General features: G+C 37.2%; 1 protein-coding gene across 1 annotated transcript in view; it reads left to right on the top strand.

The window, feature by feature from the left end:
* Positions 1-24,677, top strand: part of FAF1 (Fas associated factor 1) — a 146,801-nt gene that overhangs the window by 101,187 nt on the left and 20,937 nt on the right. The window contains exons 13-15 of the mRNA XM_005422936.3: positions 6,503-6,657; positions 15,962-16,098; positions 18,514-18,602. Of these exons, the coding sequence (XP_005422993.2) occupies positions 6,503-6,657; positions 15,962-16,098; positions 18,514-18,602 (381 nt within the window). The remainder of the gene's footprint in view (positions 1-6,502; positions 6,658-15,961; positions 16,099-18,513; positions 18,603-24,677) is intronic.

The following is a 24,677-nucleotide window of genomic DNA, read 5'->3' as shown; positions in this document are numbered from 1 at the left end:
AGACCAAATCATCATCACAATAAAACCATTGTGTATGTTGTGCATAAAACATTGTGTGTGTATATATACATATATATATATTTAGGAGAGTATTAATTTTTGTTTGTGTTGTTTGGATTGTTGAGGTTTTTTTCTGAATATTGCCTTATTTTGAAAGCTCTCCCTCCCACCTTTGGAATGGCATAATTTTTATTGTAACATTCTGATTTTAAGCAAAGATAGGAGAATGTGGAAATACCATTTATTTTCACTGCTTTTCCCTGTTATAAAATATTTTTTTCTGGAATTCAGAATTGAGGAAGAGGACACATTATTTCATATTTTTAGAATTTAATTTCCTAAAATAATTTTTAAAATATATATCAGTACTAAAAAAAAGCTTTGGAGAAATTGCAACCTGTGTGTCTTGTCTTCTAATTTATACTATGGAGGGCACTTAATTTTACCGGGGCAACAGATGAGCTGCAGGCACCAGCATTCTTCACTTGAAGTGAGAAATTGAGTTCCAAGAGTAAATAAAAACAAGATTGAAGGTTTAAATCCTCTACTAGGCTTTTTGAACTTATATACTCATTAAATGTTTATTGGAGTGGTGGGATTACGAAGGATTTGGGCAGCTTCATCAACTGGTATATACTTAATCACTAAGTAAAACACTACATTTGATAGAGTGTTTCTCACGATGCCACACTCAATCCATCTTAATGAAAACCGCTTCAAACTGATTTAATTTGAGAGCACTTGGCAGCTTGAGTGCTCAGAGATCTTGGCCTTTCCTTGACAAATTCTCAACTCTGTCCAGAGCAGAAGGTGCACTCTGCAGTTCATGTCTAATGAGACAGCCATCAGCTGTGTTTTAAATCTGTATTGTGGATACTTTTTACCTCAAAAAAAAAAAAAAGCCCAATGTGTAAATATGAAGCTTTTTTCCAGGAATATTTTAATTTGGGTTATTTAAAGAAAATTGACTTATGTCAGAACATGTGTTTTGAATGCAGAATATGAGTTCAATTTCTTTTTATGAAAATAGATGTTTCCTTTTAAATCTCATTGTCTTTTCATGTGTTGGAAATGATGGTAATTCATAGTTATTTAACAAAATGTTGCTTGAAAAAGAAATACCTTTTAAAAGAGTTGAGGTGTTTATCTGCTGTGTTTGAGTTGTTAGCAAGTGAAGATTAACATACATGATGGGTATCTTTTAACCTTTGGAGCAACTGCTGCCACAACAATTCCAGTTTCTGGTAGGAGAGGTGGAATGAGGTCAAATGTGGCTCTGCTTTAAAACCTGTATAACTCTTTACCACAAAACTACAATACCCAAGATATAGAGCCTTGCTTTTGACAGCCAGTGTCCTTGGCCATGAAATTCCCAACTGCCTCCAGCAGCCTGGTAGTCAATGGTGTTGTGTTTTCATTTCTTATTGTATATATGACAAGAAAATATTTTCAGTATTTTCTTTAATGGGGTCAGGAAGAGAAAGAGACTCAGAGGTTTATTAAATCAACAATTAAGCTGTTTTTTGTGAAAGTCTTCCTCTGTTTATTGAGAGTTCCCCTGTCACTAAGTTTCTGAAGAATGGGCTTGCTCTTGCCACAGAGCTACACTGCCACAGAAATTGCTACACCTGATGCCATGGAAAAAATCCTATAATAGACATTTTTAACAAGGTGTTTGGGGAAGGTAACTTTGTGTCTGAAAGCAGTTTGTGTTCTGAGACATCAGAGAGTTCATCCTAACTTATGGTGTTATTGTTATTAATACTGGATTTTAATTGCTGTATTGAAGCTTACTGAGTTATACATGAGAGTAATACTAAAGTATTTTCTTTTGTTAGAGCTTGTTTGGTTTTTCATTTTTATAGGTGGTTGCTACTCTTTTATTGGGAGAAAGAATAAAGACATTGCTTTTGCCTTTTCAGGAGCTCTTATCTTTATATACCTCTGTCAGCTCACCTCCTGCTCCTCTCTCAACCTTTCTGTCCACTGACTTTTAATAAATATGTGAAACATCTCTCTTAGCACAGATTGGTATTGTCACCTCAATATATATTCCTGCATTCTGAAAATGAACCGTGTTTTTCTCCTCCTTGAATTCTGTCTTTTAGGTTCAATTTAGAGGCAGCACCATCCCTCTCACATATGGGTTCTTTATTTCCTGAATACCTTGAGCAAAGTATGCTCCTTCCATGATTTGGTGTGTTCAAATAAAAGCTATTTTTTTCCCCTCTTCTTTGGTGGTAGCAGAATATTCCTTCATACTGGGCTTTCTATAGCATCATTTTTATCTGTATGACTCAGAAAAATGTCCCTTATTATTTCAGCTAAGTAAGTTTATACTGAAATTATTACAGATTACAGCTGGAGGAATTACCACTTTACAGATTCTGATTAAACACAAATAACCCGACCACTAATGTACATGGTCTGGTTGAAACTGGAGGACAGGGATAGAAGTATAATTCTAGCTTTTCAGGAAGAGTGAAGAGCTGCACTATGGCAAATATCAGTACATAAACTCCAGTTAAGTCCCATGTTAGTCACCATTTTCTTTCCAGCCTTGCCTGATGTGTGTTAGCAGTTCTGTCCTTTAATTTGTAAATAATTTCTGAGTTTATGGATAACTATTGTTTAGAAATTGCTACTACAACACCAGTTTAGTAGCTTCACTATTTGCCTACACACCCTTCCTTTTCCATATCTAAGGAGTAGCTTCATCTTTTATATCTGGAGGGTTGCTCCTGGGTATGGGTCTCTCCTCTGTATTTGATACCAAATAATGGAAGTTTTTTGGACTTGTCTGCCTCATTCTACATTTTCTCTTCTTTCAAAGCTTGTGATTAGAGATCTTACCTGAGTTTGGTGTTAATTACTGGATACTATTTGCATTATGTAAGATACCACTACAGGTGCAGTTGATTGAAATGGAGACACAACAGTATAATAGGATCAAATAGTTGGAAGATGAAAGTAGACTAAAGCAGGCTCTAACACACCTTTACCTGGGAGAGTGGGTAGCTGTTTGAACACCTTACCATGGCTCCTGGGGATTCTTCATCACTGATGGATTTTTGAGATAGATGTTTTACTGAAAGGTAAAATTACAGGAAGCTTAAACTAGGAGCTAGTTTGGGGACGTCTTATGCCATATTCAATACAAAATATGGGATCAGAAGTTTACAGGGATCACCTGACTCCTACTTTAGGAACCTGTGGGGTACAGTTTTCTTCAGATGTCTTCTACAAGGCTAGGTAAAGTAGCTGTATCCGTGGCTGATCCCATGAGCTCCAAGATCACCTTGGACAGGTGGATCAGATTCAAAGATTTGAACAAGTGCAAATGCATCCCATTGTTTATTTGAATTAATTCTCACTGCATAAAACCTGGAGGAAAAAATTAAGATTTTGATTTGGTAGCCTACCAGTTTGACAGAACATTCATGCCTCTAGCAGCTGTTACATCATGAACTTTTCTGTCTCAGTCATTACTTGAACTTGTAAACCTGAGATTTGGAAATAACCATTTGGGTTTGTGATTTTGCTGACCCTTATGATTGCATTCCTATTCCCATTCAAATTCATATTCTTTTGAGTTATCTGAGTTATTCACAGTATTAGGAGAAGCTTAGAAATCCCATTACTCACTGATGCCAATTTAGTCACCTCAAGATCTATGGATTTTTTGCCTCAGTGACAACTTTTCCTTCAACTTTGCATCAGTGACAACTTTTCTTCTAATTCTGTACAAAGTGTGTTAACTTCTCTGAACCTTTAAAATGCCTGGTCTTCAACATGCACATACTCTGAAAAATGCATCCCTTGGTGGCTTAAGTTCCTCAAGTCCTAAGGTAAGGCCTTTGGAAGTCCATCAGGTATTCAGTGCTTAAAACCTTTCTGGTATCCCAGACCTTTGTAGGGGCCAATAAAAGTTTTTCTCTGTTTTATTTTGGTTTTCCTTGTTTAAAATTTCATGCTAATTACATCATCTCCGAGTCATATTTTTGAAAAACCCAACACAGAACAGTCTAGTGCTCCATTAGTAGACTTCTTTTGTGTAATTTGAGACTGTTCAACAGTTTTGTAAGGCTGTTTCAATAGTTCAAAAATCACTTCAAAATACCCAGTATTAGAATCCTAGAATTTATTCTGACTTTTCAAAGGCTTGAAATAAACACAACCAAAACTTGCTTATAAATATGTGCTATCATGGGTTAGTAAAATAAACAAACATGAAAACAAACCCACACAACTGCAGCAACAACAACAAACTTCAAGCTGTGAGCCTTTTGTAGTCATGGATTTTTCCAAGGAAAAAAATGCCCCTGGCTTTCATAAATATTTTTTTAAATAATGTTTTAGCACTTCAGTTCTGCTACCTCTTTGCATTTATGATAGCAGTATGCCTGCACCCACCCTTAACATTTTGGATGAGGTATCAGATACAAGTACAGTCTTTTATATGTGATGGAGTTTAGTCTTTGCATGGTGAGATTTGTTGATGCAACAAAAATTACATTCTCTTGGGAAGTAACTCAGTGTAAATCTCCATTGTGTTCATGCCTGTTCTGTTTACTGAAATTTGTCCCTAAATCTTTAAGCCTAAAACTGTACATATTTTGAAACATTCTGTTGTACGGAATCTCATATTTAACAGTTTCATGGGGTTGTTTCTTTGGAAGTAAAAGTGTTTCTCAAGAGCCTTTTTTTCTGTCCGCTCCCAGTGAAAAGAGGAGAGCAAAGCCATCCGCTTACCACAAAGCAGTGCCACCACAAAGGAAAGATTAAGGGTTTAGAGAGAGGTCAATGTGGGTTTTTCTCTAACTAAACACTTTCCTAAAGTTTCCTTGTGGAAAAAATAATGAAGTCATCTCAGAGTTTTTAAAGAATTTTTATTTCTTTTTCACCGTCTGCATTCGCTTGTCTTCTCAGCATGGATGTTTAATCTTTCTAGGCTTTGTGAATTGGTCCAAATGAATAAGTGGTGAGCTGTCTCTCTAGGAGCTAGAGGCTTATTCTAAGGCCCTAATCACTGAGTAAACACATCTTTGCCCTCCCTCTCTTACAACTGCTATATAATAGTCGAGATTCTAGCACAGTAACCTGGATATTGCAGGGATCGACGCTTTGAAATGCAGAACGGCTGATCCTCAAAAACAGACAGTGCCTGATCTTCCCCTGCCTCTTTCTTCTTTTTAAATTAAATATAACCACAGAAATGCTGTTTTATTGCATGATATTGTGCATCAGTGCCCTGGATTTTCAAGTTTAGTTTCAGTCAACATTGTTGGCTGCACTTATATGGATCTCTGCATGTTGGGCTTATTAATGGCCCTTCCTGGCACATGTGTACGTGGTTCTGAAGAACATTTAAATTACATTAGACAAACAGTAATGCAAATTACTAATCCCTTTCCCAAAGTCGAATGTTCAAATGTTCCTTTTATAAACAGTCATTAAATTTTATCCAAAGCCAGTATATGAGGCGAGAGCCCTACAGGGGCTTTCTGCAAAGACAGCTTATCTGGAAATTGCATCCCATGTCTTGCTATATCAATACACATCAATATCTAGGGTTCAGTGTTACTTCTGATGAAGATATTCTAAATTGCTTTAAATAAAAGTCTGAAAATAGCACCATATCATCTCAGCAAATATGTTCAAGTACTATTTTAAAATAAAGTAATTTATATAGGTATGGGGGAATGGAAAGTTGTAATTTTTATATTTATAATTATATTTATAATTCATTGAATGTCAGTTGCAGAATCACAGTCCTTAGTTAGCTCATAGTCTCCCTGTATATTTGCAGCCTGCTTTCTATATTTACATGCACACAGACTTGTTTTCCAAAAGGTGGTCTGAGATTTTCATGGGGACGCAGCTGATGGCAGCGAAGTTCAAGTTTTACTTGATAGGGTTCCAGAAGAACAGCGCAGAATATTTTGTTTCAAGAGACCATAGACACCATCTCAACATGTAGTGCCTCTTTTTTTGGCTACAGAGGTGGTGATAGCAATGCGCTATCATTTTTTTTCAGGTTGTTAATAACTTTTTTGCGGTAGATGCTGTCCAGTCAAGAGGCATGTTCCTTGTTCACAGAAATGTTGTTTTTTTGTTGGGCAACAAGCCAAAAAAGTTCACTCATTTCTTAGGTCTGTTAATAAGGTTTTTGTTTTTCATTCAATTAATTTTTTCACATTCTAAGCACAATAATTTAATTTGTTAATAAGGTTTTTGTTTTTCATTCATTGTTTTTTTTCATGTTCTAAGCACATAATATATTGTATTTTAGCACTCAGAATATTAGGAAGCATTGAGAATATTTAAAAATTTGCAGGGATGGACCATTTGACTTGAAATCTGCTGATTATTTCTTGTGTTGAAATACTTGTCAACCATGATAAACCCCATTGTGAGTACTAAAATAAAAATCTGCAGCAGCAACTTAAATTGTAAATTGCTTCAGTAACTTTTCACTCATCTCTTGTCACATTTTTTCCAGAGAAAGCTTCTTGCTATCTACCTCCACCATGATGAAAGTGTACTAACCAACGTCTTCTGCTCCCAAATGCTTTGTGCTGAATCCATTGTCTCCTACCTGAGTCAGAACTTCATAACCTGGGCATGGGACATGACAAAAGAAGCAAACAGAGCAAGGTAAGACTCTTTGGACTCGGACTGGAGCAGCTTTTCCCAGGAAGGCCCTTATCTCTGGCTGTCAAATCTGTGGTGCTTAATATCGATTTGACCTAAAACTTCATGCTCATTCTCAGCTGATCAATGGAGCTGGCTGGCATTCACTGAGAATTGGGCTGGCCTTGTATTCATCACAAAGTGACTTCTTATTCCTGTGCATGAAAAAGTAATTGAAGGAATTATTTCTTTTCTTTTTTCAGTTTATTTTCAAACATCATTCTGTATTCAAACGTGTGCCTTCACAGTTATGCACTGCAGTGCCATATTATATGGCATTAATTGTGTGTGTATGTTGGTGTAACTGCATGTGAGCTGTCTGGGGTAATAACTGTTGTTGTTAATGAAAGTCTTATTTAAACAATAACGTTTGTGTGATAATTTAGTATTAAGAACACATTATGCAAAATGTTAAACACTTGCAATTTATATGTGCTTTTTTGAACTACAGTTTTCTTACAGAACATTCCTTTGGGAATGTTCAGATATTTTGGTTTTAATATAATAAAAGCTATATTATGTCTTAGAGAGACCATAATTTTGCTGATGAGTAAAGAAATTAAAACTGTAGATTTCACCTCCTTCTACAACTTTTGTAGATTACCAACAGATTTTCTTAGTGTTATACTAAGGCCTCTCTCTTCTTTAGTTATTCATCAGTTGATCATGATCTACTGAAAATAATTATTATAGCATTTAGAAATCAGACTTGTTTGGTTCTCTAACTTGAACCTTATTTCACAACGTTTATTTACCCAGAAGATGACTGGTCATGTCTTCCCAGGATAACATCCTATGTATATTACTATAGTTGGAGTTATTCTAATTTTTGACTGAAAGCTGCAACAGTCATTTGGCCTGGAATAAGATTACCACTTCTTTACACAATTCAAGTGATTATTGAGCAAGGAAAATTATACATTTATGTTTCTTTCTCTTGTGGATTATTAGAATAGAGCATTTATGCATTTCTAGTTTTCACTATGTAAATTATAGTTAATATTTCTTTGCTGAGGGGGCCTTGAGGAATGGAATAGTCTCTTTTTCTAATGTGCTTTTTAAATGACACTTCGTGTTTCTCAGAAATTCCTCACTTGACCTTCTGCATTTTGTCTTTGGAGGGATCAGCAACAATGTTTCTAGTTTGAGTTATTCTAGAGAAGTGTAAAAGGTTATGGAAAAAAGCAGTCGCAAAAACAGATTAAAAGTTTCTGAAAAAGAAGAAAAGTAAGAGAGGAAAAAGAAACATCTAGGTTCTTTCATAGGACCAAATACATAGACTGGAAAGTTGCTTAAGTCTTTTGGTATTGCCATTCATGGGCAGTAAGGAGCCTCCTCCTTTTCTTTTATCCCACAAGTTGGTGTAGAAGGAAACACTATTTCTAAACCATCTGTAGTGGCTAAGTTCAGTTGACTACCTGCTGTTCTATTGTCTGCTCTTCTATTTAATTCTCTAGTTTCTTTTATTTTACAATGACAAAAAATTGCAGTGTAGTTTCTTTTGAAAAACTGTGTTTGAGGGGTTTTTTATGACTAACGATCAACAGCCATGTAATTGCTTTGTTGTGTTTTACTAAAGAAATCTATTAAGTAGCACAACTTTGATACACTAGTAATAAGAGTTTGCAGGTTACACAGACACCTGTGGTGACCAAAGCGACAGAAGCTGCTTGTTAGAAAGAGCCTGTACAGCTGTGTCCTATTAACTCCTTATGACACTTCTTAAAACACAAAATAAAGGGCTTGTTTAAGGCTTTATAGCTGCTCTCAATGAACTTAGTCCCTGATTGTGCTGGACGATAGGGTTTTTAAGCCTTCATTTTTTTGCTTTCTGTTAACAACAACAAAGAAACTGTCATATTAACAGTGAGGTCAAAAAATAGTAAGGGGTAAACAAGGCATGCTGGCTCGAATTAGAATAATTTCTCGGTTGTGTTTAGTGTCACATCCTGCTCCTTAGACTGTGATTTCTTCAGAGGGGGCATGATGCTTCCTTCTCCCTTTGGAAAGTGCCAGTGCACTGTGGGCATTCCCATAAATAAATCCTCAGTCCCTCTGTTCAATCACTACCCTTCAGTGACACAGTGGCAGTGGTCTTGGAGCCCATTCTGTTCTCTAGCCCTATGAACACAGTTAAATGCAGCTTTTTATTGGAATGCTGAGAAGACAGCAGCAACAACAGGAGGAACTGGGTTTTACCTGCTGGTGTAGCCCAAGAGCAGCCCATTTATACTCCTCCAATTGCAATGTAAAAATGCTGGAAAAGCCAGGGTGGGACAGCAGAGTAATCAGGCCCACTTGATTTTCAGCAGTCAACAGGACACCTCAATGTCAGTAGTAAAGACATGGTTTCAGTACTGTGGAAAGGCAGAGTAAATTCAAACAGCTATAAAGACTTTCCTTGTATAAGCCAAAAAAATCTTCTGAATGTTTTGATCCACAAATGTCATTCTATTCCAAAATTAGTCCTAATAGTATGTTTCCAATTTTCTCATTAATGAAATGAGGGTCCATCCTGAACACTGTAGAACAAAACCCAACTTTTTTTTTTCCCCAACTTTTAATGTTTGTCAGCTGGCACCAATACAGGAATGTGCTTTAAAACCTGCATTACTGTACAATAGCACATTTCTTCTGGAATCTCTCGATCTCCAATTTCCATTCCAAGAGATTTAAGAGAATCTGTAGGTAGGAGTAAAATGCTGTGAGAGCACTGGGTACCTGCCAGCAGCAGTGCAAGAGCATAAGCATTACAACTTTGGGAGTCAGATACTAAAAAATGTCTTTCTGCAGCCATGCAGGACTGTTACTTTGTCAAAATGAAGAAGTCTAGTTAATAAAGTTGAGAGGAAGTTTGGGGTTTTTTTTGGCTTCCATGGGTTTTAATTGTCTCTGACATCAGGTTTGCTGTGAAGGGAGCAGTTTGAGTAAGTTCAGTGATTATGAATTTTTTTCATTAATCATAATAACATTAAACTAAAGGGGAAATAAAATAAGTAGCCTTCATTAAGGAAAATAATGTGGTGCTTTTACTGTTAAGGAGCATACATGAAATCTTTATCTCTTACAGTTTAGACTTCAGTTTAAGGAGCAACTCTGAAATATTCCTGTGATCTGTTACTGTCAAAGGAGGAAAAAGGCCACAAAGCTGCACATATATCTCTAACTTTAGCTCTTGTTATGTTCCACTCAATTTGAGGTGAATCATGAGCTTTAAAATCATTGTTTCCTTTCAATTGCTTGCAGTGAAGATTGCTACCATGGCCCCTCAGAGAGCAGAAATTTGGGGGGTGGTGTCAGAAGTGGCAGTGGGGTTTGGCTGCAGTGGTACTGGCAGTTCTGGCCCTGCCACTCAGCTCAAGCACAACGTGCACTGGGCCATCCTTGGGCTGGGCAACTCCTCAGGTTTCCAGAGCGATTCTGGAATGGACAAGCAGGACAGCCAGACATGAACAGCTCTAGTTCTGGCACTTTTTACTTCAGAGTTGAGTCAGTAGCATTGTTCTAATACAATCACGTGCATGAGAGTTGTGTATGTTTATGCAAGCACATGCCTAACTGGTTTTGTTAATTCATTAATGTGCATTAATATATTTGTATCCAGGAAAGATGTATAGTGATGTATATACACACACGCACACACACCTTATATTTGTACACACAGCATTTACAAACACTGATAATGCATAATATTAAGAGCTTTCCAGCACACATGGTGTTTGTTAAGCAAAGCCAAAACCATAAGACAACAACTCAAAAATCTGTAGCAGCTTTTTAGCTTTTGATATAATTGCCCTTGGGCACCATATTTCAAGGTGTTGCCAATTTTGCTCTGATGACAGGTATTTGTTAGTTTTAATGTTCAAATCATAGTTTTTCACTTTGCTTAAGCTTAGGAAAGAGTTAATTCACTAAAGTGCTTCTCAGCAGCAGGTTGTCTTCACCTGCAATTTCCATCATCGAGTGATTAGCCATATTCACAGTTGCTGACCCTTAATTCTAACCTACTGAATGATGCATGCCTGGATGAAGACCAGTTGACCATATTACTCCAGCTCCCCAATCCCATTTGATCCTTCAGCAAATATATTGCAGGTGTGGGGTCTGTGAGAGCGGGAGGAGGTGAGTTAATTTCTCACTGCCTCTTCAGGAGTGACCACAGATTCTGTATATGTTGCTTGCAAAACTGTTGGACGTGTTCTTCAGGCACTAAATCCTTAACAGGTTTCACAGAGCCGTGTGAAAACCTTTTCTATTGTATTCTGCAATTTTTTATTTAATTTACTTTAATAGCAATACAGTGCCAGTCAATAAAAACAGGTCAGAAGTCTAATTAATGTTTTAAAAATAAAGGTTCTCAAACACCAGGCGAGTTTGTCATTTTCTGTATGGTTTGTTTTGAGGAGGAAGAGGAAAGAAGGTGAGGAGGGAACCCTTCTGTTCCATGATTACATCCCACCCGCTCATTTTCTCCTTTTCTCCTTTGCTTTTGATTTTAGTGGCGGTCTTAACAGAATGTCAAGATCAATTTGCAGCATGGTTTAACTCAAGGTTTGCATTCTGCCAGCAGCAATTGTCCCACTGAACAATGCCGTGTGTTCTTGTAACTTCAGAAGCTTTTAGAAGGCTCATGGCAAGGGCAGCATCTAATGACTTTATTAGTGTAGGGTTTCAAAATGGACTCGGTAATTGTTCGCATCTCTTTGTCATTTAGTCATAATTACTGCATGGAATTGTTCAGGGTTGCACTTGTGAATAGTTTCCTAATAGCACTGAAATGAAGGAAAAAAAGGGAAAGGATAAAAGGTGATTGTCTCTTTAGATGGAGAACAAAACAGCCTGTATATAGATGATGGTTAAACTGTTTATTATACACCCACCAGAAAAGGTAAACTATCCCTGCTTAAATATTTATGTGCTTCAAGGTAATTTCATGTTAGTAATCTAAAAATGTCCAAATTTGGAAAACTGAAAATCAGCAGAGAATGCATTTTGATCTGATCGTGATTAGGAAGATATGGATGTCTATAATAGCCAGCTATAAATAGAAAGCAGCCTCTCTGATGTTATCAAGATTTTCAGTCCTTTAGCAATGTTTTAAGGTCATCTGAGAAAAATAGTTATTAAACCCAAGGAATTAATTAAACTGATATATTTGTAAGCATGTGTTTTAAGTCTCCACTCTAAAACAAAATCTCAAAGAATGTTCTATCCCACTGTACTCAAACTACAACCTAGTTGATTAAGCTTGAACAGAAAAGGTGAAAAAATAAAACTTTTTTGTGTCCTGTGCAAAAGAGGTGACAGCAGAAGAACAGGTGGTCAAGACAGATTTGTTGGGCTGTTTTGAGGAAGGATTTGGTTGTATTCTCTTACTGTTTGTTTCTTCTGCTGTATTTGTGCCATCTTTCCTCCAGTTTGGAGAGTCTCATTGACCTTACAGAATCGTATTTTACTTCTCAGGATGATCCTTCGACTTGTGAAGATTAATCTCAATTCTCTGACTTCTGATGTGCTTGTAGCTTCTCCCACTTTACCAGCATCTGTAAAATAACTAAACACACTGTCTGTCTCATCTAGGGTATTATTAAATCTCTGTATGAAATCTATCTGTGGCAAGCCTTGCATATTCCTTAGGAAATTGTACAATACATAATGGGTGATAGTGAAAGTGCATCTTGTGTGTTCCATTCTTTGTGCAGTGCTCTAGCAAGGGGTCGAGGTATATTTTATTTATACTTTCACCAGTGACTTTGCCTGGTATCCAAGGATGGACTAAAGGGTTTCTAGAGTTCTGTGGTTGAGACTGAGTGGGGTTGGGAAGTATTTGTCTAATCTGGTTGAACCTTTCAGGGTGGGAGTCAGATCTTCCATGTTTTAGGAGGAAATAGACAACCCACTCATGTAGGCTTTACTTTTGCATAAAGTGGATAAAATCCTGCTTTTTAACATCTGAATCTGCTGTTTTGCATGTGGATCCTGAAGGTGATACCCACATAATTTGATTTAGGCTGCTGTATATATCTTTAAAACATGCCTTGTGTCTGCTGCTCCTTGTGTTTGAGGTACGACCCTATCAGTGTGAGTAAGGCAGTAACTCTGAATTATGGAGAGCAAGATTATTTTAATATGCCAATTCAGGACCTCAGCTTTTACTCTTTTAAAAATGTAAATACCTAATACAAAAATGTTATTTTTACATTAACATTTTAATGAGTCTTGTGTTGACTTTGCACATTATATAATTATTATTAAAAATAATCAGAAATCTTGCATATTTAATATTCATAATTGTTTTCCTGATGCTCAGCAAAGAAGTTACTTTTTTTCCAAACCCATTTCTGAAATGTTAAAGGCTGTTCAAGGTTGGCTTTGGGAATTATCTAGTCATAAATAAATCACACTTTTTTGGCCCAAAGTCATCCACTTTGTGTTCTGAAAGGAAATACGTCTTTTAGAAGAGATTGTCAGATTTTCTGCTGCTGCTGATTTTGAGGAGGACTTTAGGCTAAAAACATCTCCAGTGCAGCCTTTCTGTCCTGTTAAAAAGTCCTTTCCAAGAAGTATAGTGGGCGCCATGTGCCAAAGGGCCTCATTGTAGGAGGAAACTTTTCCAAAGTTTTCCCTTCAATGCATAAAACTAAAAAGTAACTTCAGGAATTTATATGAGTAAGACTCTAACAATAACCAGATCTTTGTTATTTCTGTTGTTACAGAAAGTAAAGAAAATCTAGAATACTATGAAGATCTAAAAAACTATGAATTTTTTAGTATTTATTTTGAATGCGTTTTTCCATACATTTGAGAGCTGAGTTCTCTCTTTATGGAAGAGAATTTGACCTTAGATGCACTAGACATTTGCTAATACAATTGTTAAATAACATTAAGGTGCTGGGAAGAGGATAAGAAAAGCAATGAGACCTTGCTTTTTTTTTTTTATTTTTGGAACATACAAGAAATATTCAAAATGTAGCACCAAGTGTGCCTCTGCACATCCTGAGAGCACACTACAGTGTGCAAGATGCAAGATCCCTTTTCCCTGGAGGGACATCTGTCTCTTTGATGGACTCCACAGGCACTTTTTTTGGCAGCTCTGGAGATGCCACTGAGAGATCTGGCACACTTCTGTTTAGATGAAAGTGAGAAAATCCCTTGTAAGTGATGTACACAGTAAGATACTGGACATTGCACCAAGTTGTTTTGGTCTTGCTCGTTTCTAACAGAAAATGTTAGCACAGAGGGGACTTTTTTCTCCCTTTTTTTCTGGTTATGAATCTGAAAGTAAAAAGGTTTACAAATACAAAATCAGTAAAGGCAGAAAGCAGGAAAAAATGATTCTTCATTCACAATTCTTTGAATGCAAAACCTGTACCTACAAAAGCATATTTTTGGACTGAGATATTGGTTGACTAAATACAAAATAGACTTAAAAAAAATTAACAAACCAGCACCTTTGACTAGTACAATTAGGACTGTAGGAGTCTCTTTAGTTTTGTTCCTTCTAGCATTATTCTCTACAGCACTTCCTCACTTCCAGTTTAATATTTTGGTTTTCCATGAAACTTCAGTGCTTTTCTTCTGTGCTGTGTTGAAGACTGTTAAACAGTTTTGATACACAAGTCTAGGAATTCAGTTCAATTGTCCACTGTTTTTATTGCTTCCAGGGGTGAAACCTTGAACTCACATAAGTAATTTTCATTTTGCTGTGGAGGATCACCACTGACTTCTGTGAGGCCAACACTTCACTTACCTGTTCCCACCTTGAAAGGAAAACATCAAAAGCCATTATTTATCTGAAGAGTTGATCTGTCCAGACTTTACAGATGCTGTTTTATCCTTACCAGATGTTACGTGTCTGTGTCGCTGTTTCTGATAGAGCAGAGTTTGTTCAGCTTTTTGATGTCTTCTTTGTGGCTGATTGTTCTGAGTTGAAAAATCCAGAGAAACAGGGAGTAACACTTATGGCTTTGAAATACTTGCTTGCCACCCCCACCCATTGCCTTCCATCCAAATTCTCTCTGAGATTTTTTTAATACTTCAGGTGCCTCAAATAAGCCCAACGCTGTACTTGTCAGACTTCTCCATTTTTAGCCATTTTATTGGATACAATATATATATTGATTTAAAAAAGTCACAATTTTGAATCTTTTCAGTTTCTTTGAGAAGAAATTACTTGGAGCACTTGACATTTTAATGCAGTTTCTCTTTTCAAATAGATTTGGCTTCTAATGCATGTGACAATGGGACTTTGCTCTTCAGTTAGAGCATACATTTCAGAGTAGTTGTTACCTAAAATATTATCATAAGGCATAAGAAAACACACGATTTAAGTTGCCTTTCATGAACATAATTAAGAATTAATAAGCCTGTACCAGTGGCTAGTCCTCAGAATTTCCACTGTTTTGCCTTTTGTGACCCGTGTTATTAAAAGTCCATTATTTTTACAGACTTTATTAAATTGGATCTTATTAAAGCATTCTATATTTGCATTTGGTCTTTCATAATTCATTATTATTATGACATTTACTTTTTACCATCAGATCTGAAAACATATCATAAGCTACCCTTTTCTCTTGAAAGAAATGCTAATTTCAAACAGTCCTTTAATGGAAGAGAAAAGCTTTATCAGTTTTTTCATTTATTCAAGATCGTGTTAAGAATACTAATGTTAGACTTCTGTATGCTAATATCTAAGAGCTTTTTTTGGTCAAAAGCTTAGAATTATTGTTTTTTAGACCACACTGCTAAGTGTGTCACTGGCAGGGCACTGGTATGAAAGAAAATACAATTCTGAAGTACCATGTTTTAATTCTGTGACTGATAAAGCCAATTTCTTGATCTTTCATTATTAAATCATGCTTTTGTATGAAATTTACTATTTTTATACTTCACCATGTTTATTAGATTGTTGCTCTACTTAGTTTCTCTTTAGAAGTTTTAAACAATTGATTCAGCATTGTTATTTTGGGGAGTCGTTTTGAATTATAGTCTTCACACAGTGTAACAGGAAATAGAATTCTCCATTGAATAAATCACTGTCTCAAGCAGTTGTTAATTGTTTTAATTTAGACAACCTGAACCCTATCATATTTATAAATATTATAATAATTTAGTTATAAAAAGAGATAAAGAGCTCTAGAACCGAATGCAGAATATGTTAAACAGTAGGTAACATGCAGTTAAACTGCTGAATTTATCATAATTATTTTTTTAAACTTAACTTCAAAAAATCCCCTACAATGTTAACTATTTATTTCTTCCCCACCAGGTTTCTGACAATGTGCACTAGACATTTTGGGAGTGTTGTAGCCCAAACCATCCGAACTCAGAAGACAGACCAGTTTCCACTTTTCCTTATTATTATGGGAAAGCGATCATCTAATGAAGTGTTGAATGTAATACAAGGTACAGTTCTTTAGATTACAGGTATTCCTTATGTGGGTATTAAAACTGTTATAAGAGGTCTTTGCTAACTGTTTCTCCTTTAAGATGTCCAGAATATTAATTTATTACACAAAACACACTTTAAGTTGCCAGGGTGTAATTATCTACTACTCTAAAATGCATTAATTAGCATGGTGTTAGAGATTGGAGTTGCCATGACTGGAGTAGAATTATAGTTTACATTTTTCTTTTATTTTTTAAGTGGAAACCTAATTTCCTAAATAAGGAGCTACACTTAGTTTTCCAAAATAATATCCAGATACATTCCTGATTTCCTGAAGATCTTGGCTGCACTTTTTGCATAGTGCCAGAATGCATTTGGTTCTTTATGTCTAGTTCCTTTTTAATACCTGAGCTCCTGTTGCTAATATTTGGACATGAATTGCTTTTTCAGATCTGCCTGCAGCATCAAGACCCCCAAATCAGGGGGTCTTGTAAGCTTTGTGGCTTACATGAGCAGTTCTTTCTGGTGTAACCATTCCTCTGATTTCACTGACAGCAAGGTGACTTAGATGTGGAGTGTTGCCCTCTGACTGCTCTGTTCTCAGTAACTCTTCAAATTAGAGCACATCATTGAATGGCTGCCTCTCATTTCTTCTACTTTCTCCACAAGTTTGCCTTCATGACACTGTGTCCTCATTTTTTTATTGCTTATATCTGGCAATCTTTATTGTAATCTCATTTTCCTGAGGAAATTCAGCCTCAGGAAATGCTGCCTTTTGCAGACAAGCATTAGTGCTTCTTTTTGTATCTGGGATTAATAATTTTCTTGAGGAATCTGCAGTGGACAAAATGGTTACTTTTTGCATGGATTTTGTCTCCTCAGTGCAAGGTACAGCACAACACTAATTCATGGTATGAATGCCTGTAATTGATGAAACGTATTTCATAGATTTCATAGGTTATTTCATGGAAGTAGTCTTATAAATAGCTTGGTTTTCTGACTCTGCAGTACAGTTCAGAACCTTTGCCATCCCACTGAAGTCAGTGGTGCTACTGACTTAAATTACTTAAGTGCTTTAGCAACAATTCAAAGTCATAATACAATGCAGCTTTATCCAGATTATTAAATGTCATGAGTTAAATTTTAATGATTTGTCAGGTTTTCTGCAATCTTTTGCACTAAACTAAAACAATCACCTATTTTAGCCTTAATAAATTCATCCTTGAACAAAAATCACACCATCTCTGCTTGTTATTTTCCCAGGAATGGGGACACTGGTATCTTTTAACAATACTGCCTCAATGAATGGTAGCCTCTGAAGTCCTGCATGTTGTAGCATGTGGGATAACATTTTCTGCTAAGGTAGCAAATGTTAGAAATGGGAACAATGAGGGCCTTTCAGGGCTGGGTGAGAAGGCATGTTGACAGAAGAGATACAACTATATAGAAACCTAAGACCCCATTGGTGTTTATTGAAATGCAGACTGTCTTAGTTTGCTCTTGATTTTTACTTTTTTTCCTGGGGTTGGAAACTATGGGGACAGTCTTGTTTTCTTTACTGGTACTTGTTGTGCTGGGGTCCAACAGCTGTTTAGGCTGGCAGATGTTAAGACTTCATAGTTTGTGACCATTTCTCATGGTTTAAGATCTTTTAACTACTATGACAAGTGGCTTTAATGGGTAGTCTAGTCTTCAGTTTAGAAAGAGAAACCAAAGAATGCATCTTGGTAGGAAATTAAAGTAATCTTTCAGTCTTAATGAAGACTGGAGGCATGCTGGAAGGAAAACATGGGAAAGTATTTGTTTTCCTATGTATGTGTTCCATTTCATGATACACACATGGATGACAGAATTTTCTGCTTCAGTAGCTTTGCAAGTTTTTTGAGAAGTAAATAGACTGAAGAAAATACGGTATTTGAAATTTTATTACTAGTTATATCCAAATAAAACATGGATCTATTTTGTCACATCTATTCAATCATTGTTTTGTGGGTTTTCCATTGTTTTAAACCAATCCACTTGGATGCTGCTGCCAATATCCTACCTTGTGTTGCCTGCATAAGCAGTTGCTTTGGTCTCCCTGGGAATTCTAAAACTGTAAAATCAATTTCACATAAGGGAATCCCAGATCTACTGCTTTCCTTTAACATCAGTGACTAAAAGACAAAATAGAGTTAATTTATGCAAGCATAAAAGCAATTGTTCAGATTTGCACCATCTGAAATTTTAACCTGTGATCAACCTTTGTAAAAATAATTTTGAGTTTTCAGTAAAAAGGTGAACTGAAAGCATTCTACTGAGATATTTGCATTTTCTACTCTTGTCTTTTTTTTCCTAGTCTGGCTATTTCTTATGGATTAATTCTAAAATGACTTCTTTTTTGTTTAATAACTTTAATGAAATGAAGTTCAGCTATCTTCCTTTGTTGCTAGGTAACACAACAGTGGATGAGCTAATGATGAGGCTGATGGCTGCAATGGAGATCTTCAGTGCCCAGCAGCAGGAAGACATAAAGGATGAGGTGAGCACTGAAAGTTGCTGCAGATATCTCCTGCCTTCCACTAATCACTGGGGATGTTAATTACCAGATGTTTCTTTAGCCAGTGGAGTTGGGTATGATGTGTTTTAGTGTCTCTTCCATTGTCATAGGTTAAAAAGGTAAAGTCTCCTTTGTGTATTTGGGTCTCTCAGAACAACTCCTCCTTTTTGGTCTTGTCATTTTCAGTTTCTTTCCTTTTTCTGGACATTAGTCAGCAATGACTGGTTACATTATAGTGATATTATAGAGCTTAATATGCTCATACAAGGAAAATTATCAGATTTTTTGCCACAAGTTCCAAGTCATAGGTAGGAAACAAAAATAGATTAATAGATCTTAAATGTGTCTGTTTAAAAGGGGGCTGAAACCAACACTAACCAGTACACCAGTACTGAACCACCACTCAGAATGATGCAGAATGCGTAAATGATAACAAGACTTCTCAAAACCAGTGTTTCAATTACACAGAAGCAGACAAAATGAGTTACACAGCTGAAAGATCTTTATCTGTTACTCTATAAATTAAGAATGACATTTTTAAGTAATGCAGTTCTTAGGAATTTGTAATAATAGGTGTGTTGCCATTCAAGATTATTCTTATCCTGTTGTATAGACATTGATTGACAAATAATTCACAAAACACATTCTTCACATTTAAATCTTGTATCTCATTAGTACAAGATTTACTGACTATAACATGAAGGCACATTATCTGCACAATATCTGTCATTCACTTTTTCTTCTTTATTTATGCTACCTGTAATTCATTGGTAAAGAAATTGACTTTTGTTAATACTGAACACAAATTTAAATGCGAGGATTACAACAAAAATCCAAGGCACAATATAACAGAATTTTTATTGCATTTTAACAGGAGTGTCTTGAGTATGGAAGGTTTTTTAATGCTTTAGTAAGAAGGTGAAATTTACATCACAGATGAGCTCCAAGAGAGGTTCAGAATTAAAAACTATAGAAGCTGATAAAAAGGAAGAAAACTGAGGGAAACAGAAGCATATAAAGTCAGAGAGATAAGAGCAAACAAGGGGTAGGAGAAGAAGCTAGAAGTTATAGGATTGGAACAGAGTGAGGGACTGGACACCAGACAAGACCCAGACCCAGGAACTGGCTCCTGTCCTGGGCTGCTCTTTGTCTTTCCCTGGGTGGCCAAGAGCAGTGACAGTGACAGTCCAGTGCCCACATGGGATTGTTGTCTCCTGGCTTCTTTCCCCAAGTGCTCTGCCTGTCTAGGGAGAATGGAAAATTGATTTTTATACATTTCTCCAATATCTACCTTTGTCCAAGTCTCCTATAGTCTTTTGTTTTTCTGTCACTGAAAGCACCAGTGACATTTCTTCCCAACAGGAGCTTTTTCTAACACACTTTGACATTCAGAAAAGTGATGGAAAATTTCATCAACTTTGGGGGCAGCTTTCCAGACACTATGGGTTCTATACACAAATAGGATATTTGCTTACACCTTGGCTCCACTCGTTACAAGCACACTGAAAAGGTGATCTCAGACACTTTGCCTTTGAAGCAGGAAGTTTTCAAAACAAAAAATAACCTTGCTTTATGAAATTACTATTCCAGAGAGGGAGTATTTGACAAGCAGTCTGTACTCAATAGAGGGCTTCAGCCTGAAAACAAAATATTGTCTTTTTGCGGTTAGCTACATAACATGTAGCTTTCTTGTAAGCCTTGTACTTGACAACTTCAAGTGTTCAAACATCAACACCTTTTCTTTCTTAAGATCTTACTGCAGTTGCTGCAATTTTTTCCCAAATATTACAATAGCAAACAGGATACAGAGTCCGGTTTCTGTTACTGTTTTCTTAATAGCAACAATAAGTCATCATAAAACCACAAGAAGATAAGCAGAAAATTCTTTTGTGCTTTAAAAAGAGGAGTCATCAGTGTAGCATTGCTGTAAACAGAAGTGTGTGTGAGAGAGAACCAGAACTGGAAACATTTGTAAATGACAGCATGAAGTCAGTAATGAGTGAGTTTATGCAGCTGAAATTCTCATGCACATGAAAGCTTCCAGCACAGCCATTGCACAATCCTGTTTGGCACAGTGTGTTTTGCACTGCCCTCTGATGGTTATTTGGGTACAGGAGGACTGGTCCCACTCCAGCTGCTGGTCCAGGTGTTCAGCTGATGTTGGCTGTAGCTACAGGCAGCTCCCTGTCACTGAGCATCTGCTGGGGGTGTAGGTGGGATGCTCAGAACAGCTTTACCAACTTACCTCACCTGAGTGAGCCACCTCATTAGCTGCTGGCAATAATAGTGTGCTCAGCTAAATCCTGTGCTTTTGTATCTATGTATTGGTAAAATTTACCAGTTTAGCCCCATAAGTGTCAAGTGCTAAAATACCATCACTTAACTAGCAGTTGGATTTAATTTTTAGATTTGTGTGTTGTGCTCTTACATAATCTCCAAAGAAATACCTTAAAAGCATTGGGATGCACATGTGTACTCATGGTAACCCAACATCCTGGTGTGTAACTTCTGCAGCTGTTTTCTCTCCCAAGTTTCCTTCAAGGGAGATCAGCCTGCTGTCCCATTCTTTTCCCTGCTCTCCAGGGTCCTGGGTCAATCATGAGCTGTTGCTGTGTTGGCCAGATGACATTTTGGAAACCTCCTGCCTCTTTTGGACCATGCTGTTGATGTACCATTGTACATACACAGTCTAGGTGTCTGTTTTTATAATTTTGCTCCTAAAATTGCTGTAAGAATAAGCCACAAACAGCAAAATTGGATTAGCAGAACACTGATGGGCTCACAGGGCTCTTCTGATTAGAAATGGCCAATGGATAATTCAGTTGTGGGTTCAGTGGCCATCACCAGTGAAGCCTCTTGGCCAGGATACAGCCCCATCTTTCCCTGTGCAGTCAGGTCTGGGGACTGAAGTCTAACCCCAACCTGTGTATGCAGAGTTATTCTGCAGCTGCACTAATGATTTCCTGCATCTGATGGATATATTTTCTTTTTCTAACTACGTTTGCTCCCCTGTTCACAGCTACAGGAGTTGACACCCCAGCTACTGCTCAGGCAGTGGGGCTTTGCAGAGGGAATAAATGTCATTAAAGAGTTTCTCCTGTAAGCAAGAGAGGGTGTCTCAGAGCAGGGATAACCAGGCTCTGCCACTGTTAATCAAGGTGTGCACTGAGATTTTTCAGGCACTGACTTTGAAAAGAGTGTGTAGTATCAGTTCCTCTTGGGTATCAGTTCCTCTTAAGTGTCAATGCCTGGTGCTGAGCTTAGGAAAATAATCGTTGTAAAATATTCTACGCCCTGGAATGTCCATTTTTAAACACCCTGTGAGCTTGCTTGCTTTAATTGGATAGTTAAATAATCATCTCAGTGTGGCGTGATGGGCCCAAATAGATCCGAGTTAGTTCCTTTGTGAGATTAATGTGAAGAGATCTGTGATTAAATCCTGGCATTACAGCACAACACACCTGTTCCGGGCTGATCCTCAACATTTTTTCTTCATTGCCTGAGGAGGAGGCTTCTCAAAGGATTACAGTAACACTTTTTGACAAGCTTATACAGGGCGGAGTTTCCATGTAATGACAGGGCTCATTTGATGATGCCTCAGTAATGCATTTTTTATTTTTGCTGTCAACATTTATTACTGTAAAAGAAATGACTGTTACACAGCTGGTCCAACTTGTCCACATTTAAGTAACAGTAGGTCTCTGGTCATGTTTATTTTTGTCATTATGCAACACCGGCACTCCTGCTCTTGGATTAGACATCAAGGTGGAAATACCCACAGTTGCTTCAGAGACCTTCTTATTTTTGCAAATACCAACTGAAACCTTTCATTCACTTTAAACTATGTCTGCCAGCACACTGCTCTGTAGTGTCAAAGAGAGACACTTGAGAATTTTTAAACTGGAAAAACTGCTGTAAGCAGACTCTGACTGAAGATAAGCTGTAGCAAACTGTAGGCCTGCAGAGTCACCATCCTTCCTCTCTGTTCTTGGCTGACATCTCTTTCCTAGACACTTCTAGAGCTTGAGGAAAACATAGGTCCTTCCTCACCAATATCTGGATGGGGATTTACAAAACATGTGAAGGAAAACCAAAACTTCAAAATGGCAGCATAAATTCTTTTTTCTCTTTTCCCTGCCACAGCACTTTGGGGCTTTAGTGGCCAAGTGATATTTTCATAGCTGTGCTGTGAGAAACCTGCTATCACCACGTCTTTTCCTCCTTTTCTGCCTCACTGCTGAAATGTAGGGGAAGTCCTCCCATCAGCTCTGCAAGAGACCTCTGAAATTTCTGCTAGGGACTGAAGCTCTGAAGTAAATCAGTAGAAACCAGGCATCTGAATACCTTGGATAATCTGTGTTCCATCTAACACTGTCAGGTGTATCATGGTGTATAGTATTTGCACAACAAGAGATTATGAGAATACACGAAATTCATTAAATTCCAAAGCACAAAAGCATTATGGTGATGACAGCCATCTAGCAAAGATTGGGATTTAACCCCTCAAGAATCTAATTAGCACATTTACTAATTATTACTAGTTATAACTAATTAAACTACAGTAATCAAAATTTGTTTGATTAAATTTTCTGATTTAGTGTTTGTACTATGATAGCAGCCCATTGAGCATTCCCATGGAGCGCTTGGCCACACACACCCCAGTGTGTGAGTTTACAGCATGGTTAGAGCCTTGGCAAAGTGCAAGGCAATGACAGAGGAAAGAAAGAAAGAAGGGAGATAAAATATCTTAGTCCCAATGGATTTTAGGCTGTACATGTTGATGGCTCCAGTCAGTGACTATTCAGCCCAGCTGGGCAGATGTATCAGGACTGGCTGGCTCTTTTCCCACAAAAAGACACTGCAGGACTCCTTGAAGGTTTTGGGTTTGCTTTTCTTCTTGTCACTTGAGTTAATTCCAAAACTGGAATCTGGAGCTGAGCTTTCAGCCTTCAGTGTGGACAGGCAGGGCTCTGTGGTGGTTCTGTGCTGTTCTGCCCCTCATCCTGCCCCATCCTGCCTCCTCCTGTGGTTCTGCCACCACTAAAACTCCATTTGCTTTGTCCTTGTTCCCATGCACCCGACACACTCTGTGTACACTTTTTCCTACCATATATTCCCCATCATGTATGTTTAAGTTATACAATGTGCAAGTCTGTCATCTTAGTGAGTCAAATTAATGTCTTTCTTGCTCTGGTTTGTTTGGACAAAGGGGTGTTTCTCTTTAACGCTCCCATGAATAGCCTTAAGCATTTGCAGATTTTAATTTCAGGAGTGGTTCAGTGAAATGAACTGCCTTTCAGATGGGCATTCAGCAGTTGTAAATATACTTTTTTCTTTCTTTCTTTCTTTCTTGTAATAGCCCTTTACTCACTGGTGCTCTGAGAAATGTCTTCTGCTCCTGGGTATCTTCTCAGGTTTTGTCTCGTCCGGTTTTGCTTGACAGTAAAACTGGTCCCAAAGGACAGTGGGGAATAACAAAACACAGCTCCCTGAGACAAATCAGGTGCAAAGCTGATTCCTGGGGTTAAATCATTAAATCCTACCTTCAGAAATGACAATAATAAATAGGGGAAAAAAGCCCAGAAGGGCCAGTGCTGACTTTTCCAGCAAAATATCCCATTCAAATGTGGAATATTTTTAACTTGTAGAATCTGCTGTCCTAAATTCAGTCAAGAACCCCCTCTTTGTCCATCATTCTGCATCTGAAAATGCCTGTCACTAGGTATTTCAGGATTAACTTCAACAAATGGTTTAGGAAATAATTATATGAAAGAGTTATCCTAAATTTCCTCCTAATTTTATCTGTCAGTTTTTCTTAGTCTTGATGCACTGGATATTCCTCAGGAGAAGGTTTTCTCTGGTCAGTTGCAGCTATCTCATAAGTGTTTGATATTTTTGGGTTGACTGCATCTCTAAGAAGCAGAATAGCAAAGTCAAGTCATAGCTGAAGAATATATTCTGTGAATAAAAGCATTTTTTTTCAGATTTCCAACCTTCCACTGAATGTCCTCCCATTGTCTCATTGTCAAAAGAGGAAAGCAGAAATCTGTGACTTCT

The sequence above is a fragment of the Geospiza fortis genome, unplaced genomic scaffold (genome assembly GCF_000277835.1).
Source record: "Geospiza fortis unplaced genomic scaffold, GeoFor_1.0 scaffold396, whole genome shotgun sequence".
NCBI classification, from domain to species: domain Eukaryota; kingdom Metazoa; phylum Chordata; class Aves; order Passeriformes; family Thraupidae; genus Geospiza; species Geospiza fortis.
This window is presented reverse-complemented; position numbering and strand designations above follow the sequence as displayed.